The sequence below is a fragment of the Anarhichas minor genome, unplaced genomic scaffold, assembly GCF_050575085.1.
Source record: "Anarhichas minor isolate MPS153535 unplaced genomic scaffold, ASM5057508v1 ptg000079l, whole genome shotgun sequence".
Classification (NCBI taxonomy): domain Eukaryota; kingdom Metazoa; phylum Chordata; class Actinopteri; order Perciformes; family Anarhichadidae; genus Anarhichas; species Anarhichas minor.
Window position 1 is genome coordinate 2,242,838 of NW_027466525.1, and position 20,415 is coordinate 2,263,252.

Here is a 20,415-nt window from a genome sequence, read left to right on the forward strand (position 1 = left end):
GTTGAACTGTACCTGCTGTATGGAGTAGAGCTTGATCCCGGTGCTGCGGTCCCAGATACAGATGAGGTCATCCAGTCCCGAGCTGATGACACACGAGGTGGTGCAGACGAGCGACGTGACATCGCCACGGTGACCGTAAACATGGCTGACGCGACTCCCTGTCAGGACGTCCCACAGGCAGATGGCGCCGTCTTGCCCACCACTCGCCAGAACCATCGTCTGAGGAGACCAAGTACAAGTAATTTATTATCTTTATGACTTCTTTTGACAAACTATTCGATGACGTTTAATGACATTTTACACTTCACTGCACTAACTTTTTCCACGGGATTTTTCATAGTATAGAATGTTGAAAAAAAGTCAAAGTATTGCAAAATAATCAAATAAAAAGCACTTTTTAAACATAAGTAGAAAAATATCATGAAAAATCTCTCAACAAATGCCATAGCACAGTATGTCGAATAATGTAAACAGTCATAGTATAGCATGTCGAAAAATGTTAACAAAGTCATCGTATAGCATGTCAGAAAATGTAAACACAGTCATAGTATAGCATGTCGAAAAATGTAAACAGTCATAGTATAGCGTGTCGAAAAATGTAAACAGTCATAGTATAGCATGTCGAAAAATGTAAACAGTCATAGTATAGCGTGTCGAAAAATGTAAACACAGTCATAGTATAGCATGTCGAAAAATGTAAACAGTCATAGTATAGCATGTCGAAAAATGTAAACAGTCATAGTATAGCGTGTCGAAAAATGTAAACACGGTCATAGTATAGCGTGTCGAAAAATGTAAACACGGTCATAGTATAGCGTGTCGAAAAATGTAAATACAGCCATAGTATAGCGTGTCGAAAAATGTAAATACAGCCATAGTATAGCGTGTCGAAAAATGTAAACACAGTCATAGTATAGCATGTCGAAAAATGTAAACACGGTCATAGTATAGCGTGTCGAAAAATGTAAACACGGTCATGGTATAGCGTGTCGAAAAATGTAAACACGGTCATAGTATAGCGTGTCGAAAAATGTAAACAGTCATAGTATAGCGTGTCGAAAAATGTAAACACAGCCATAGTATAGCATGTCGAAAAATGTAAACACATTCATGGTATAGCGTGTCGAAAAATGTAAACAGTCATAGTATAGCGTGTCGAAAAATGTAAACACAGTCATAGTATAGCGTGTCGAAAAATGTAAACAGTCATAGTATAGCGTGTCGAAAAATGTAAACACGGTCATAGTATAGCGTGTCGAAAAATGTAAACACAGCCATAGTATAGCATGTCGAAAAATGTAAACAGTCATAGTATAGCGTGTCGAAAAATGTAAACAGTCATAGTAGAGCGTGTCGAAAAATGTAAACACAGTCATAGTATAGCGTGTCGAAAAATGTAAACACAGTCATAGTATAGCGTGTCGAAAAATGTAAACACAGTCATAGTATAGCGTGTCGAAAAATGTAAACACAGTCATAGTATAGCGTGTCGAAAAATGTAAACACAGTCATAGTATAGCGTGTCGAAAAATGTAAACAGTCATAGTATAGCGTGTCGAAAAATGTAAACAGTCATAGTAGAGCGTGTCGAAAAATGTAAACACAGTCATAGTATAGCATGTCGAAAAATGTAAACAGTCATAGTATAGCATGTCGAAAAATGTAAACAGTCATAGTATAGCGTGTCGAAAAATGTAAACACGGTCATAGTATAGCGTGTCGAAAAATGTAAACACGGTCATAGTATAGCGTGTCGAAAAATGTAAACACGGTCATAGTATAGCGTGTCGAAAAATGTAAACACGGTCATAGTATAGCGTGTCGAAAAATGTAAACACGGTCATTGTATAGCGTGTCGAAAAATGTAAACAGTCATAGTATAACGTGTCGAAAAATGTAAACACAGTCATAGTATAGCGTGTCGAAAAATGTAAACACGGTCATAGTATAACGTGTCGAAAAATGTAAACACGGTCATAGTATAGCGTGTCGAAAAATGTAAACACGGTCATAGTATAGCGTGTCGAAAAATGTAAACACGGTCATAGTATAGCGTGTCGAAAAATGTAAACACGGTCATAGTATAACGTGTCGAAAAATGTAAACACGGTCATAGTATAGCGTGTCGAAAAATGTAAACAGTCATAGTATAACGTGTCGAAAAATGTAAACACAGTCATAGTATAGCGTGTCGAAAAATGTAAACACGGTCATAGTATAACGTGTCGAAAAATGTAAACAGTCATAGTATAACGTGTCGAAAAATGTAAACACGGTCATAGTATAACGTGTCGAAAAATGTAAACAGTCATAGTATAACGTGTCGAAAAATGTAAACAGTCATAGTATAACGTGTCGAAAAATGTAAACACAGTCATAGTATAGCATGTCGACAAAATGTAAACAGTCATGTCGAAAAAAAGTATATAGTATAATATATTGAAAAAAGTCATTGCAGGATTACATCTAATACACTACTACACTGAGCCCTCTCTAACAAAGTCACACCAGAAATGACAACTTTTAGAAAGGTACTGGCTGCATGGCACCTCATAAGTACAAGTTCTGTCGCTGTTAGCTAAAGTTCAAGATTTCAGTGGAAAACTCTTCCCTCAACTGGTCCTGGTTCCTCAAAAGTGTGTCTGAGTACGCATGTTTTTTCTGGTGGTGTAATATCGTGTTAGAAGAAGGTCTATTACTGACCTGGTCTATGTAGATGGCTGTGATCCCTCCAGAGTGACCCTGCAGAGTGAAGAGGCAACACGAGTCCTCTAGACGATAAACCTGATCAGTGAACACAGAAAGAATGTATTAGGATTAAACAATAACACAAATAAAACTGTTTTTATACAACACTGTTAAAAACGTCAGACAGAAGCCTGACGTGTTAGCATCCGGTGTGTGTTATACCCGGACAGTGTGGTCCTGGCTCCCGGTGACGACCCTCCCGGCAGCCGCCCGCAGCACCGTGATCGGCTTCTGGTGAGCGCACTGAACCGAGCGCGTGAGCTGGCAGCTGATCACATCTTCGCTGCTGTAACAGGGAGAGGGAGGCATGCTGCCTCGCCCAGGGGCACCTGGAGGAGGACGAGGAGGAGATTTTCACCCATAACGAACCTTCATCGCCCATTTCTTCCTCCTAGTTCATCTACATAATGTAATTAATTAATAATTTAATTAACTTGTATCCAAACTTCCTAAATCACAATCAAGTTTAAATTGAATAACGTTGATATGCTCTTCACTTACTTCACATTAAGCTAATTAAGGCCATGTTCAATTTAACAAAAAAGAGTCAATAACACAAGCTGTGTGAATATCCAGAGATGCAGTCATGTCGTTGAGCCTCACCTCTGTACTGCAGGAGACCCAGAGGTTTGTTTATCTCAACAGTAAAGAAGTCTAGAGACCCGTTCAGCCGAGCCGCTACGATTCTGAGGAGGAGAAACACATGGAGGATAATGTAAAGTCATGTTTGTCTTACTTAAAAAGATCAATAAAACCTGAAGTGAGTAAGAAATGCATGTTGAATACAGCCCCATCCCAGAGGAAGCACTGTTTACCCCACGTGTCTTTGTGCTTGTGTGTGTGTGTGTTTCACCTGTTGTTGAGGAAGGCTAGAGCTGTGATCCCAGACACTGCGTCTTCATTAATGCAGCGTAATGACCCTTCGACTGCATCCCACAGCTGGAACAGAAACAACAGTTTAAAAAGTACATAAACTTTATATCATGTAGTGTTCATTTAAATGGATGTTTTCTACAGAACAGAGGAGGGAGAGGATTCAGACAGGCTCTGAACACTAAGCTGCTGTTTCTACTTGATACCAACAGCAAGTCTTTCCAAACATTAAGCATCTAAAGGTAACAAGTGTCTCTTGGTAGCCGATGCATTTTGTTAATGCATGTTGATAATGGCCAATAATGAGAATATTCATTAAATGACTAGAAGACGACCAGATGTCTTAAAATATCTATCCAAGTAGATACTGAAACCTCTACAAAATATATATTAAAGAAAAACATTTGGTCATCATCATGACCTGAAAAAGGCAGAAAAACAAAGAGAAAAGTCACAAGATGAATAAACATTACAGGTTAGACCCACCTCCAGTTTACCGCTGCTCCTCCCAGCAGCTATCAGGTTTCCTCTCAGCTCCATGGCCCACACAGAGCTCTCCCCGTCTGCCGTCGCCTGCGTCCCCGCCGCGGAGGCTCTGTCTTGGGTTAAGAAGGCGGCTGCGTCCCCTAAGCTGGGTCTTCTCTGGAGCTGAGCCCCTGTGGGCGGCGAGGAGGAGGCAGAGGAAGGGGACGGGTAGGCGGACGGCGAGGGGGGCTCGTGCTCAATGTAGGCGCGCTCCACCAGGCCGCCAAAGTCAAAACCGTGCCTGGGCGGGGTGCAGAGGTGGGAGGGGGGCTGGGAGGCAAAGTTGGTGTCGATGAGCGGGGTGAGATCGGGCTGGTCGTTGAATAGAGTCGGCCAGGCGGGAGCAATGCGCCGTCTCAGCGGGTAGCCCTCCTCCTCCGACAGTCCGTCGCAGCTGACGGAGGGGCCGAGAGCTTCGGGGCCGAAACACTCAGAGTCCGCGGCGCCGCTCATGTTGTCCCAGCCGTCCCGCTGCTCCCAGCAGCCACTGCTGCTGCTCCGCCTGAGCCTGAGGAGGGAACTCAGTTAGTTATCAGTTGTGCTGTAATAGAGAGGATGATTTAGTTTTGAAAACTTAGATCCTAGAAAACAATTAAAGTGTGAAACCTTAAGGAATGATCGTGATTTCAGGAACCGTAATCCCTTTGAGCTTGCGTTAGCAATGATACAGTAGAGGGTTGACTAAAAAGTGCTGGACATGGTGACATGCTCACCCGTCGTTTGGGATGACAGTCAGACAGTCGCCGGTCTGAGTGTCCCAAACCCGAATCTGTCCTGCCAGGCAACAGCTGGCCAGCAGCATCCCGTCACTGGCCAAACACTCGATGTCCTGAGAGACACAAATACAGAGCGAGAACCAAATGACGAAAAGAAAACGGGCTTTCATTTCCACACTTAAACATTTAGTGGTATCAAGTGTCCTTAACTAACACAGTGACATCCTGTTGTTGTTGTTCTAGACTGACACAGTAATCTCACTCCGCTGGTGAAATGCACACATGAGTCCTCCTCTGAGAAACGGAACAATTTCATAATTACAGTTTGTGTAACATTACATTTAAACCAGAGATAATGATTTCCTTCGAAGTGTAAGTCAAGAGTTATGACTCCAAGAAGTATTTTTGACAAAGAAATTCTCTTGTAACTTCCCGATGGTATAAATGCCGTCACTATCTCGACCAGTCCAGCCCTTCACTCGGTGCTCTGGGTGTTTAGAGTCCGTTCTCACCATACTGTGGCCCCTCAGCAGCAGCGGTGAGATCTCGCTGACGGGTGGCGAGTAGCCGTAATCGTCGCAGGGCAGGTCTCCTCGGCGCCGGCGGCCGTGAACGACGCCGTTCTGGCCGTAGTTTCGTGGGCAGAGCACCCGGTAGAGACAGAAGAGCAGCAGAACCAGCAGGACGCCCGCCGCCAGGCCCAGAGCTGCCACCCTGGATGGGGGGGAGGGACAAATGAGGGACAAAGGAGGAGACAAAGGAGGGACAAAGGAGGGACAAATAAAGAATGTTTTTATTTTTGTGATCTGTGAAACACTTTTGTTTTCTGCAGCATCTACACCGTTTGACAAATTCACACGGTGGACAAACACAGCCTTCTATTTCCGCCACAGCTGTTCCATAAATTCACACTTTAAATTGTGACGCAATTACTTACAACTCATGTTTCTTAAACGTGCATGTTCCACTTAAGTCATATTGTCTTTCTCTCATTTTTAACAACTTTTGGAGAATTTCAGGTCAGCAACTTTCGACATAATCTACATATTTGAGATCATTTAATAAATAATTATACTGCGTAAAGAGACACATTCTTAATCAACACAACATCACAACTGAGAGCTCCGAGTCGCCCCTCAAACATATTCTACAGGTCTGAACTTACTAATATACAATATATATATAATATAACAGGGGGCCGAGTGGAAGATGTCGCACTAATTTCCTTGAAAAAAACCTGAATTATTGTAGAAAATAATCTGTGTTTGAGACGCGTAAAGTCACAACGAGGTATTAACAGACGTATTTTATGTCGTAGAACAAATTGTTAACATCTCTCCAGCTTGTGTTAATAACCACAGCCCGTATCTTAGGCACCTAACCTAAAAACACATTTAAACCACATTCTCTTCAGGACGAAGGAAGCGGACGTTTCATCTCCTGGTTTTAGGACTCATTCCTGCTGCACTCTGTGTGCTGAACTGGGCGTGACGGAGCGCATATGCTGTCGTCTACCTGCTGTGGAATGTGGCACAACTGTGATGATGAAACCCCCCCCCCACCCCCCAAAGGAGCGAGACCAACTGTGCTTGAAATACCGGTCCTTTAGAGAGCCCGTCTGCTGCTCTGTGAAAACTAAAACTCACCTTTAAAACACAAAGCTACAAGCTGAATTCAGGAGCGCGAGATAACAGTTTGGTGTTTTATTGCTTATTATCTATTTATTACTGATCTTATGGGATTATTTTTAGGAGTATAACATGTAACAAAGGCCCCTTGCTGACTCAAACCAGATGTGATGACATTTAAAGCATCTTAAACCCCATCGAGGTGAGTTCCACACCATAATGAGGGAATATTAATGAGCAACCATACAGCTAGAATTAAAAAAGCTCACTTCAGCCTCCTTTTGTTTTTGGGTTCTCTGAGCTCACACTGTCCGATTACTAATTAACAGAAGAGCTGGATTCAGATAGAGCTCATGTTTTAGGCTTTAACCTTTCAACCCGTGATCCTCTGTAAGACATTCCCGAGCAAGACGAATCGTCCTGCAACCTAATTTCTGCTATCTGATGTAGAGACATCTAAGTACGGGTCAGTCTGTCCTTCTTTTGTTAGCTTTCAAAGCACGACGCCAGATCTGAAAAGCTAACAGTGCGTTCTTCATAAGTAAAGATCGACGGGGTCGTGTCCTGTTTGTGTTCTCACCGTTCACTCACTTGTTGTCCAACAGGAGGTCGGAGGTGCAGATGTTAGTGACGGCTTTGGACTGAACTAGAGATGCACCGATACGGATATCAGAGACCGACTCAGAGACTTCCTTACACATAAAAACAATGATCCCAGTCTGAGGCACACAGCTGATTAATCAAACACTGGTTATTAGATCAGTATCGGCCAATAACCAAAGCCCAGGTATCGCTCTCTGCATCGGGACGGAAACATTCAGCACGGTCTACACAACCTGAACTTAATAAGTCAACACGCGTGCACTAAGTGCCCTTTTGAAGTGTGCACAGTCCGGTTTGTGTTTTACTCCAGAGGAAATCAAATGTGTCTGAGCACTTCGCTGATGGAGCAGCGCAGCGTTCAAACACAGAGTCACACATCTGGTTCAAACACTGGATACATATCCTGTCCTCAATAGCCAAATAGTGATTCTAGGCAGTTGAGATTTGGAACAACTTAGTGGGTCGATCTCTTTGCTGAAACAACTACAGCTGCAGCTAAATATTATTTATTTTTCCGATTTATCAGCTAATTAAGTTTATGATTCATCGCTAATTGGCTTTAAAACGGACCAACAAACTGAGGATTCTTCTTTGAAATGATTTAGAATAAAGTGCTCAAAAGACAAAGCTCTGCATTAAAGCAGCAGTAAAATATTTTTGGGGTGAACCCTTTAAGCTCGTTGTTGTGATTGAGACCTTTTTAAAAGAGGAATCCCTCATATATTCTCTTTCTCACTCAAAGACTCGTCCTATTTCTTGACACATGCCGAGAGAAACAAATGTAAACACTGACGCAGGAGGAGGTAGATTCGCTCTGATGCAGGCAGCAGTGATGCCGTGCTGGTCTGTGCAGACAGGCTTGAACAGTGAACTTAATGTTTGAAATGGGTCACAGTCACCATATACGATATCCATCGACCTTTCCTAGAGATTAGAAGACAATCTGTCTGTGTTGCAACTTTCTCTCGATCCCACTGACGCGTGTTCACCTCCGTCACACTGGCCTTCTCAAGCTCAGCTGCCACTTCCCCACTGAGAAGGTCTCGACCCTGACCCGACTTCAGCTGATAGCGCTTCATATCTGCCGTCCAAAGATGAAACGAAAAGAACCCGGCCTTCCACTTAGTCAAGGTGACAACGCTTTGCCTTACTCAACACAGCGCAGTGAAAGCTCAACTCCAGACGCCCATGTTGTTGCTGAGAGAGGGGGGAGAGACAGCCTCCAGCTGCTTCTTTTCATTATTTGTCCTAATTTACTCTCTTTTTAGTGGTTTCCGCAGTAGACGCAACATTTCATCACATAAAATACAAAGTGAATCTAAATCCACATATGGAAAATCCTGTTAAATATGCAGTTATGCCGCCAACAGCTCCCGGTTGCCAGTTGTCATAATAACTCAACAATCACACAAGTTTTCCAGCAGTCAGACGTGGCAACCATCGAAAACAATGGTGGAGAGATTTGTCACAGTAAACAAAGCTGACAAATCTCAGCACCTTCACAAGCAGTGAAATGTGACTGTTCACGGTGAAGACGTCTGTTATTAGAGAAGGGAAGCTGGCGGTCCAACACCTGAGTGCCTGATTTTTTTTCATCCTTAAAAGATCTCAAGATCTGTAACACCACAAAGCACGGGTACGTTTAAAGCAACCAGTCCGGTCCCGTCAGGGAGAGACGATGCTTATCAAGAGGTGAAGACTTCTTTTTTCTTTTAGCGTCAGATAAGATTACAATCAGTCCAGTGACACTTTACACGGTGCGCTTCATGCATCCATAAAACAAAGATGAGGCTTCTCCTTCATTCTCTTCTTCTAGAAGCAAAAGAAAAGAGCTGCGATAGACTTCACCCCATAAAAACACCAGACACATAAACTTCTAGGTTTTCTCTGACTTTAGTGCAACTTTGTATTAAATACGAATAAAAAAACGAACAAAAATTAAATTTGTCATTATTCCCCGCCTGTGTTTCAAACGAGTGTGAGAGCCCATCGTGACGTCAGCTATTTTTTATTTTAGTCTTTTGTATCTTGGTCAAAGAAAACCTATTTCTAGTCGATGAAATCTGAAATCATTTCAGTGTTTTTTAGTCATCAGATCATATTGAACATTTCAGTCGATGTGGTCTAACTTAAGTTACTGTGCAACTTAAAACTAAGCAAGTTAGTTCCTCCGACTCCTCATGATTGTGCTGCCGGTGTAGCAATTTTGGTAAAATCTTATTTTTTACATTTTGTAAGGCATGTTGATATAGTCACAGTCTCATCTCGTCTCAGTGGTGTAGAAAAAGATCATTGACGGTATTCAGTCATAGTTCTATTGAACGAAATGAACACTTCCTTGACTCACAGACACCTCGGAATCTATTCTGCTTCACTGCTCGACCTCCTGATGAAGACTCCCAAAGAAGAGACTTAAATAAAAGGCTTCAATGTCCACTGTGCAATCAGTTCAATGACACCCTGGTGGAGAGACCCAAGGCCAAGGACCTGTCACTGCTGACTCTAGTCTGTGTGAGAGCGTTTTGTTTTAACCAGGTGCAGATTTCCAAAGAATTATTTTTATCAATTTATGGCCTTCTCAAAAAGAAACGTTGTAAATCAATAAAACAATAAAACGGTTAAAAGGAGCTGGATGCTTTTATAGGCACTGTGCAAACTATATAAACTCAACATGAGTTGATTCAACTATCACAACAAATGTAATAAGAAATGTGCACTATTTAACTTTCTCAGACTCTATATATATATATATATAAGCAGAAAAGAACTCACTCCTAAAAGGAGCCCAAAAACAAACAACAGCGTAATTACTACTAAAACTCCATCCAGCTGGTCGGTGATCAGATTTCTCCCCCACCTGCTGCCGAACAACCTTCTGCTGACCTTCTTCAGCTCTCTTTCAGTTTCAGTCAGACTCTGTATTGAGTTATTTGGGACGGCTGGTGTTACTTTTCTCTTTCTGATGTGTTGTCATGTACATGAGCGCTTAAAAAGCTTGGTTAGTTTAGAAAGCGACAATAACCAGGTTTCTCAAGTGCACGTCAACATCCTGGTTGAAAGACATGTGTGTGTGTGTGTGTGTGTGTGTACTAACTTGTAGAGCGTGAGGTCCGTCTGTAGATCTGCAGAGACTTTGGGAATGGATGGCGGGGGGTGTCTGGTGTCCTGAGGGTGACGCGTCTCAATGGCCTCTTGAGGGCTCAGGTGAACAGTGACGGGGATGACGGGCAGGATGCTGATGTACCTGAAACCAGACGTCCAGTAACAGAATTAATATAGACTATGAAACCTCATGGGGTCTCCAGAATCAGAATGCAGAATCTAAAACTGTCAAATGTACCTTTACGTTGGGACATAAACATAGTTAACCGGTAGTAAAAACATTTCAGTGGGTAAAGAACAAAATTCTTAATTGTCTTCTGCTGCGACGCTCACCTCTTGGCTAAAGTGATGTTGTAGTAGCTGAAGAGCGACGGCCAGTGCCTGAAGGAGAGCCTCCTCCAGCCCTCCTCGTCCTCCGCTCCCCAGGTGATCTGGGGCACGGCGGGGGGCGGAGCCTGGGGGAGGGGCCCCGCCCTGGCGGCACCATGGTGGCCCTGTGACTGGTTCTCGGGTAAGGGAGTCGGATCTGGTGGTGGGTGGACTCTGAGGGTGCTGGTAGGATCGCCTCCACGAAAGACGGGCGGCACCCCGAGGTGAGGGGGCAGGCCGCCTCCTCCGGGATCTCCCAGAGGGCTTTGCTCCGACACCTGTGCAGCCAGGTAGGTGCGTATTCCGGCTGGGTCGGTGTAGACGAGGATGCCGATCCAGATCACCGTTCCGACCTGAAGATGAAGCAAACGGAAAGTCGGTCAGTTGAGGTGAGATTTCTGCTGGAGCTGCTGAAAACATCACGTCACACTGTTTGATCATCAGGCATATTTTCAAACTAAAGCTCAAATGATTTGATGATGCTTTCTGTCTGACTTAGCGAGCTTAATGTGGATGTAGTCTTAAGCTACCAGTCCCTGTAGCTGTGGTTTCAATTGCAACGCTATTTATCCGTTTCAAAGCAATGACACGGGTAAAAGTCAGCTTGAGGGTGCAGCCTCACTGAACCGACAAAGATAAAAATAACAGAGAATGTTAACAACGTTGCATGAAACAGTACAAATTTAAAGTCCGTTCTTCTCACCATGATGATGCGCTGAGCCAGGCGCGTGCGGGCCAGGAAGTACACCACACGCAGCCTCTTGGGGAGCCGGAGGTTCCTGAAGGCCGGGGTCTGCAGGGTGATCGTGTGGGGGGAGGGCCGCGGGGGAGGGGGGACCTCTCGTGTACGCAGCAGGCCAGGCTTCGGCGGCGGCAGACCTGCTTCGGCCGGCAGGCGGCGGTTCAAATCAGCCAACTGTGGTTAGGGAGGGGTTAAAAAGACTAATCGGTTAATATATATATATATAAAAACACATCTTACCACATATTCTACTGAGGATTCAGGATTGTATTTTTGTGCATGTAAATGCATAATCCTATGATGCCAATGCTCACTTAGTTGTGCACTGAGCTAAACACAAATGAAAGGTTTCAGTGTAGAAGGACTAACTAGTTTGAAAACAGTAATCTGAAAACTATGTGCTGAATGTAACAGCCACCCGACCTCCTGTGTGACTCATATGTGCTCATGAGAAAGAGCTTGTGTGTGTGTGTGTGTGTGTTAGCCCCAGTTTGACCTTTTTACCAGTTATCTTCATGTTTACAAATAAGATTCCTACAATGATTATCATGATTGATTGACAGATATGTGCCTCTGTGTGTCAAGTACACGCAGATTTCAAAACAGCCGTAACTTTGGTTGTCAGTTTCTGTTATTCTGCTTTCAACAGCCTCACGTGTGTGTGTGTGTGTGTGTGTGTGTGTGTGAGATTTGAATGTACTCCTGACTGAAAATGTCTGTATGTATAAGTGAGTGAGAGTTCTCTCACCTCCATGCGTCGGATGTCTATAGATAGCACTGTGGTGAAGAAGAACATCTGCAGGAAGAAGTCAGACACCAGCCCGACCACAGCGAACAGACAGAACTCCTGCAGCACACGGACACACCAGCGGAGACAAAGCCGATGTTAGCATTTCTAACTTTAACAAACGGGTTAAAAAACAGGCACGATGACTGGCTCACATAGCTCCAGTGTTTTTGGATTGAGTGCGACATGTGTTGCAGGAAGAACACTCAATGCTCAGTGAGAAACAGATTCTTCAACACATTCCGTCTCAGTATATGAAACACGTCGATCTATTATTTCTAATACTTTGCTGACGCAACAATACAACGATGTTTCTGTTACCTGGATAGCCGGCACCAGAGTGAAATATCCAATGAGGATGATGCACAGTTCAGTGGCCATGTTCTTCATGATAGACCAGCTCTCATTACTAAGACCTGGAGAAGAAAAACAAATTCTAATGACATCCCGAAAAATAAATCAATAAATCAGATGCTCTAATCATTTCTCTGTGACAAGCTCCACAAGCTCAGGCGTATTAACAATCTACTGATGAACACACACACACACACACACACACACACACACACACACACACACACACACACACACACACACACACACACACACACACACACACACACACACACACACACACACACACACACACACACACACACACACACACACACACACACACTTTATCCTTACCCTGAGCGATGCGAAGTTTGACCTCGAGGTCGACGGGGGTGGACACCACGGACTTGGTGAGGACCAAGACGTTCTCCAGGCCGATCACCACCACCAGGTAAGGAAAAATCTCCCTGCAGACAGAAAACAACAAAACATTAAACACTCACTTCTGAGTGTGGGTCTGCATACGGTGCATCTAAAGGGGTCACCACAGTATCGTCTATTTACATCTAGGTAACTTGAGCAATTGTATGATATGCATGATGCTTTCATTTGATTTTCACATTTAACACGAACCGACCGGGGATCGAACCCTGGCTTTCTATACAGCGCCAACAACTGCACCACGATGCCACTAAAAGTTAGCCTACTGTGTATACACTGTAGCGTGTTGCCATTTTAGCATGTTTTCCCCCCTAACACACATAAAGAAACCTGACAATCTACCTATAAAGTTTAATTATATAACGCAAGTCTGTCTGTGCGTGACTTCTTCACACAGCTGTATTGCTGGGGACCCAACCACGTGCAGTGATGCCGTAGGTGCATTGTGGACACGCGGCACGTTAAATATTAATAAGCTTTGAATAAACAAAGGCTGCGGCTCATTGACCGCAGTTCACTTCTGCTGCTGGATATACTAACGTAACAACAAAATCCTTCTTCACTGCTCTGAAGTCATGAGAGCAGTTCTTGAAACTTTGCGCTCCGGACGAGCGCCGCACCGGCGGACTCAAGAAGTACAAACTTTAGTACCGAGATTATCAGCAGTAAATCTAAGGAACAAATATTCCCCATCTCCCTCAAATGTTTGTGAAGAATCGCTTTGAAAAAAATTACTTTAGCTTGTACTGTAGAAGTGTATAACTGGGTCACAGAGCAGTCAACTCTGCACGTTACATCACTCACTCAGCAACACCGTACACAATAAACACACACACTCATTACTACCACTGTACCAGGAATAAACACACACACACACACACTCATTACTACCACTGTACCAGGAATAAACACACACACACACACTCATTACTACCACTGTACCAGGAATAAACACACACACACACACTCTCATTACTACCACTGTACCAGGAATAAACACACACACACACACTCTCATTACTACCACTGTACCAGGAAAAAATAAACACACTCATTACTACCACTGTACCAGGAATAAACACACACACACACACTCTCATTACTACCACTGTACCAGGAAAAAATAAACACACTCATTACTACCACTGTACCAGGAATAAGCACACACACTCATTACTACCACTGTACCAGGAGCCCTCTATGTGGAGTCAACCACGTGTTTGTTACGTGGTCACGCCACAAAGTCTTTCTAATAATCCTCAAACGATTGGACAACCGGGGAATGTCAATATCGCTACGTCTCCACCCACATCCATGCCCCGTCCACTCTCCTTCATCCACACTAACACACAGACTTCTCCGCCCACCTTCTGTACACATTAACACAAATCCATGAGAAAGTCAATGCAGAGGAAGTGAGAAGTCAATAAGCTGGTATGCGCGTGTGTGTGCGTGTGTGTGAGTGTTTTTTTCAAGGACCTGTCCTTGTCTTTCAGTGATTCAGATAAGAGCCAATGATGAAACTGCAATGGCCTTTTGGGTCAGTAAATATTAACGGGATACATCAACAGCAGAGCGAGACGAGGGCTGCAGAAATGGATCCAACTGAGACCTAGAAGCTAAACTCAATTATTTTATATTTTACCTTACATAGATAGGTTTGACATTAATTGTTTCTGGTCAGTAGTTTCGTTTCCACGACTGTTGGTCTTCTTAAAATCACTGCTGTCTGGAAAAATGTACACGTGACTCAAGTTGTGAGATACATGTTGACATTTTCCTGATTCAAGCCGAAGAGTCTCCAGGCAGGTTCGCACTTTGAACTAAATGCTAACATGCTGATATTTAGCAGGTGCAGTGTTTATCATGTTTACCATCTTAGCTTAGCATGTTAGCAGGAGAATGTCATTAGTCTTGCAGGTAACGCTCATAAACTAAAGTATTTGGTCACGTCTGCATCATTTTGAACTGACAATGGCCCGAGATGAATAGTTTAGGGTTTGACAAAGTTTATCTCGAGAAAGTTTGAGTCGCTGCAAACACGAGAGGCTCTTGAACGCAGCCACAACTGGCCACCCAAAACATTATGCAGTTTGCTGCAGCAGAATGCCAGATTAGCCGTGGACAGACACAGAGGCGCACACTCATTCCCCGGGCGCACACGAGCGGTTCTCCTGCTGGAGATAAAAACAAAAGGGGGGCATTCCTACCCTCCGTTGAGCGTGGGTGTCAGTCCAAACAGCGTGCACAGTCCCACGGACATGAGCAGGGAGCTGAGGACGGTGACCACAGCAGCCAGAGCCAGACCCCACTTTGACTTCACCATGTCTATCTTACCTGCAGGGAGGAAAGAAAGAAGACATGAGGAGGACGGGACATGATCGTTATATTCATTAACTATTGTAGCTGTCCAACACCTCAGCCAACAGTAGATCAAGAAACAGGATTTTTAAAATAACTTAAAATCTAAAATTGTTTCTGCATTAATCAAAATATTTGAAGCCTTTTTAAAACTTTCTTTCACTTCTGTGACTATTTTTTTAAGCTTTGAAGGTTTTTCATTCGATCATTAATTCTGAAAATCCCTACATTGTAAAGATCTAGCTACATAATGTTATTTAAATGTATAAAAGGAAGGTTATTTTATAGTTGTGCCCTCAAAAAAAATTTAATTAAAAACTTATTTTACAGGAATCAAGAAAAAAATTACTTTCTCACTTCGAAAATTAAAAAATGAGCAAAACAGCAGTTAGAAGCATTTTCTAGGTTACGTTTGCACATTATAACTGTAAAAGAAATGTCTTTAACAAGGTGGCAAACATAAATCAACTAACTCATACGAGTGTGAATATTATTTTGTGTAAAATGAGGACGAATGCGTTCGTTTTCTAAACGGATATTTGCAGAGGCAGGTCGCTGAGGGTTAAGTGGGTTCCTACAGCAGAGTGTTCCTGCGTGAGGATAATCCCCGCACAGGAACAACCTTGGCACACAAACACACGTGTGCACACAAAAGAACCCGACGGGCACGAGTCTGGATCTTTGGCACAGAGCGGACGGGCAGAGGAGCGGGACTGACGTGTGGAGAAGTAGATGTAGGCGAAAAGGATGATGTATGTGGTGACGAGGGGGATGAGCTCGGCGATGCCGATCTCCTCCTTGAAGTGGACGTGGACCATGTGGTCGTCTCTCAGGCTGCAGTTGGCCGACGGGTGGAGCTGCTTCAGACGGGACCGCAGGCTGCCCAGGAACCTGGACACACACACACACACACACACACACACACACACACACACACACACACACACACACACACACACACACACACACACACACACACACACACACACACACACACACACACACACACACACACACACACACACACACACACAGACAGAGATCATCATTAACACCGCAGACACTTCCCTCTAACTGATGAACCATACACAGGTAGTTGCTGTAAGGAAACTTTATTTTCTCTTCTATTGCACGTGTAACTGACCTCGCATCGTAGCTGGACAGCACCACGGTGATGGTGTACGTCACCACCCTCTTCCTGTTGTAGTGACTGACCCCGGTGTACTTCCCAGGGACGCCGAACAGCAGGTCTACAACACAAACACACGCACAATGTTTCTAACATGTATTTGCTGGACGATATATTGTACTAGAAATAATTGTGATAAACGATATTATTGTCGTTTGAAAACCATTCTATGCCACTGATATGCTAATATACTAGCATGACAAGGCAGTTACACTCTTTTAAAGAGAGATAAACTTTGGATTATTAGGAATATTCAGACACGCACGCTTAAGATTGTGAATAAAATAAAAACCATACAGCTAAAACAATATAATAAAAGACTCCGGCTCTGTTTTAACAGAAATGTGCAATGTCAAAGTCATATAACAGTAGAGAAAACCCCGCTGTTTATTCTGGCAACGCGTCTTATGTAAACACAAAGAGACGCAAACATATTGGGCAATAATGAGGTCAGCAAAAATGATTGAGTTCATGTCCACATACGGTACAATATGTCGATACAAGTCGTGACAGGCGTACGGCACATTACTGTAAATTTCATGTTGTAGTGTTTCATACTGCAGCTTCCAAGTAGTCATTCATTAGTCACCCGTCTGACCGGCCTTCAGTGTGAACTAGAGTATCAGTCTGACTGCATCTGGCAGCTGGGCTGTCCCTGACCACAAACCCCCCCCCCCCCCCCCCCCCCCCCCCCCCCACCACACACACACACACACACACCTCTGACAACCACTTGAGCTGGAAGCTGAGGCAGAATGCTGAGCTGGCTTTGCCCGGGCGGTCAGGGAGGGTGATTTGGTTCACTATGTCAGTGGGCAAAGCTTTAAGAGAATTCATTACGTTCCCAAGGAATGAAACGGCTCGTTCTTCGATATGAAACCCTCTTTTGTTCTGATGCCACTGATCCCAACGCTCGCTGCCTCATTGCAGTGACTCCTGTTGATGCCAATCAAAGGGAATGGAGGCAGATTGCCTCGTTGGCAGAGGTTTAATAAAAGCTTCTCCCTCCTTTATCAGTGCACCTTCATGATGCATTTTAAACAACCATACAGCCTCGGTGCTACTGCCTCAAAGGCTCGGTCACCACGGGTCTTCAGGCGAGTGCGTGGGACAGACGGATCATTTAACATGTTTGACCTGAGAGAGCGGGCGGGTGAATAAGGGTGAAGGAGTTCAGCCACATATGTAGGAGTCTGTCCGTGTTGTGGAAGTGAGGGTGAGAATTTTAAAGTGGATCCTAAATGCTACAGGGAGCCAGTGGAGAGATCGGAGTGCGGGGGTGATGTGAGACCCTCTATTTGTCCTGGTGAGTAGTCTGGTGGCAGCATTGTGGATGACCTGCAAACGGTTGAGAGCAGATACACTGAGTGACGAGTGTGTTACAGTAGTCGATGCGTGAAGAGATGAAGGCGTGTATGATCATCATGTTTACCAGCACTATGTCGCAAGTTCATGGATGTTCGTCATTGTTGACGGCTTGAGCTATTTTCCACACTGTACACTCCATCGATCCATGTCATGGGTCAAGGTGTGAGTCTGTACGCGAGAGCCTTCCTGGTCACAAACATGCATGAATCCAGCCTTAAAGGGACAGTGCAGGACAGTTTGAAGTGGGGTTGGTGAAGGTATTTATCTAGTCAGTGTATGATGGCAGGCCGGACTCCTCACTCCCCGAGTTTGGAGTTCAAATGTACACAATATTTAGAATATTTTTACCGCATTACTTTGTGGTCAGACATCATTTTCTGGCCGGGGAACCGAAGCCGTCATCTATGACGATTCAAAGTCACAAGATTCCTTTGACGAAACAGTGATTTTACCTTCCAGAAGACGGGAGTTGCTGGTCTACTTCTGTCTCGATCGGTTAGTTCGTTGGTGTTGTTGTGTAACTTTTAAAAAGGATAGTTTGGATTCACCAAAGTCACACAGTAACACAAACAGTAGAAACAATCGAGGCAGCTGTAGACCAGCAACTCCCGAGGTAAAATTACTGTTATTTTCAACGGCTTAAGGGCTTTCTTTAAAGTGGTGAATATATTCGAAATAACGTAGAGGGTAGAGTTTTTGATTTGTTTAGGTGTCTAATATACGTTTAGCTGCTGCCGCCGTCCACAGAAGCACATTGCTTTGCGCCCGTGTCCGTACTGTTGAATTCACCAAAGTTGGGGCCTCGCCAGCCGCCACTGACTACGAATAAAAAGCTCATACAACCCCATTAAAATGTCACCGTGCTCTTCCGAACGAACGCACACGGAACAACTCCAGGACGGGTTGGGGGTGTATGAAATGTCAGCACTTAAACCTCAACTTTACAATTAAAAACGTCGCTGTTTGTCTGTGTCAATCTGACTCAAATCACATTTCACCCTCTATGCCATTTCCTCCCTTTGATTAAAACGAGTCCGTGTGCAGGCTGTGTATTAGCCTCCGTTACACCCTCTTTCTCCTCCTCGTCCTCCTCCTCCTCCTCCCTACCTCGCAGCGTGGCCGAGGTGTGCAGGCCTTTGGGCTCATGTTTCTGGATGGTCTTGAGGAGGTCCGGGTCCAAGTCGAACAGGTCCCGCTGGTTCTGCCAGTAGTTGCCGGGAGAAACGAGCAGGCAGCCGTGCTCGGGCAGCACCGACTGCATCCGCCGTAGGCCCGGAAACAGGTCCGTCACCTGGAGACACAGCGTCTCCAGACTGCGAACCCCGGAGCTGGGAGGAAAGATATTAACAAGGCTGACAAATGCAAAAAGTATTTCAGCAGAGGGTAATATTAATCTTTCAATTTACCTGCATTATTGAACAATAATAAGACAAGGTAAGTACCATGCCACTCCATCAGCACTCTTATAGCAGGTTTACTTTTAAGGTCACAGATCTCTCTCTCTCTCTCTCTCTCTCTCTCTCTCTCTCTCTCTCTCTCTCTCTCTCTCTCTCTCTCTCTCTCTCTCTCTCTCTCTCTCTCTCTCTCTCTCTCTCTCTCTCTCTCTCTCTCTCTCTCTCTCTCTCTCTCTCTCTCTCTCTCTCTCTCTCTCAGCACGTGGGTAACGGACTTTAAATATTCAGTTTGTCTTTATCTCAACTACAAATAATACAAATGCCAAAAGTGATCCGTTTCCAGCTTCTTAACTGCGAGGATTTATCTCTGTTCTCCATTTTAAATATAGTGGATTGCCTATCATACTTGTGTGTGTGTGTGTGTGTTTACCCGTCAGAGTGGACGTGGTTGCGTATCTCCTCCAGCAGGCTGAAGGCTCGACCGAGCGGCGACCGAAACACGTCCACCGGCACCAGGCTGCTGTCCCACGGAGACACCGCCGCCTTCACCAACACCTGCTGGATGTAGGCGACCGGAGGACCCCGGTACTGCAGAGCACACACACACACACACACACACACACACACACACACACACACACACACACACACACACACACACACACACACACACACACACACACACACACACACACACACACACACACACACACACACACACACACACACACACACACACAAGTTGAATGACTGCTCATTAAACGAGAACTCAAGACAGTGAAAGTCTTCTCTGGCCTCCTGTAAATTAAAACTACTGCCGACCAGTAAGTGAGCCGTTCCTTTGTGCTCATCTTTCATAATTTATGAGCCTCCATCTTTGCTGTAGAACTTGTATGCAGCTCAGACTTTCAGAGGGAGGACAATGTTGTGAAGTTCAGGGTTCAGATTTCAGAATATGATCAGCAGTAGGTTGGGATGATGATCTGGGATGTATATAAACTTGTGTGTGTGTGCTTTCTCTTCTCTTACCCAGTCGGGCCGTTCTCCGAGGTCTCCCTGAGGCTCATGGGAAGGGACGCTGTAGTCTCGCACCCCTGTGGTGAACTCCACAGGACCCGTCCCAGGCAGGGGAAGCCTCAGTAACGGATAGCTAGGAGAGAGATGGGGGGGGGGGGTCACAGGGTGCATAATAGATATATGAAACACAATTGTGGGAATGATTGAACCTCTCAA

The 20,415-nt window shown here is 44.5% G+C and overlaps 1 protein-coding gene across 3 annotated transcripts in view; it reads right to left on the reverse strand.

Annotated features, from left to right (window-relative positions):
• Positions 1 to 20,415, reverse strand: part of scap (SREBF chaperone) — a 32,560-nt gene that overhangs the window by 4,038 nt on the left and 8,107 nt on the right. For 2 of the 3 annotated variants that reach the window (XM_076081144.1, XM_076081145.1), the window contains exons 3-22: positions 20,212 to 20,332; positions 19,613 to 19,770; positions 18,896 to 19,116; positions 16,376 to 16,481; positions 15,950 to 16,122; positions 15,081 to 15,207; positions 12,784 to 12,896; positions 12,415 to 12,509; positions 12,055 to 12,153; positions 11,268 to 11,480; positions 10,529 to 10,917; positions 10,188 to 10,337; positions 5,375 to 5,576; positions 4,860 to 4,975; positions 4,108 to 4,654; positions 3,602 to 3,687; positions 3,352 to 3,434; positions 2,911 to 3,077; positions 2,704 to 2,784; positions 13 to 219 (exon numbers count right to left, since the gene is read on the reverse strand). In XM_076081144.1, the coding sequence (XP_075937259.1) occupies positions 13 to 219; positions 2,704 to 2,784; positions 2,911 to 3,077; positions 3,352 to 3,434; positions 3,602 to 3,687; positions 4,108 to 4,654; positions 4,860 to 4,975; positions 5,375 to 5,576; positions 10,188 to 10,337; positions 10,529 to 10,917; positions 11,268 to 11,480; positions 12,055 to 12,153; positions 12,415 to 12,509; positions 12,784 to 12,896; positions 15,081 to 15,207; positions 15,950 to 16,122; positions 16,376 to 16,481; positions 18,896 to 19,116; positions 19,613 to 19,770; positions 20,212 to 20,332 (3,454 nt within the window). Of the gene's footprint in view, positions 1 to 12; positions 220 to 2,703; positions 2,785 to 2,910; positions 3,078 to 3,351; positions 3,435 to 3,601; positions 3,688 to 4,107; positions 4,655 to 4,859; positions 4,976 to 5,374; positions 5,577 to 10,187; positions 10,338 to 10,528; positions 10,918 to 11,267; positions 11,481 to 12,054; positions 12,154 to 12,414; positions 12,510 to 12,783; positions 12,897 to 15,080; positions 15,208 to 15,949; positions 16,123 to 16,375; positions 16,482 to 17,140; positions 18,260 to 18,895; positions 19,117 to 19,612; positions 19,771 to 20,211; positions 20,333 to 20,415 lie in introns of those variants that run through there. The other variant, XM_076081146.1, reaches the window with a different exon arrangement.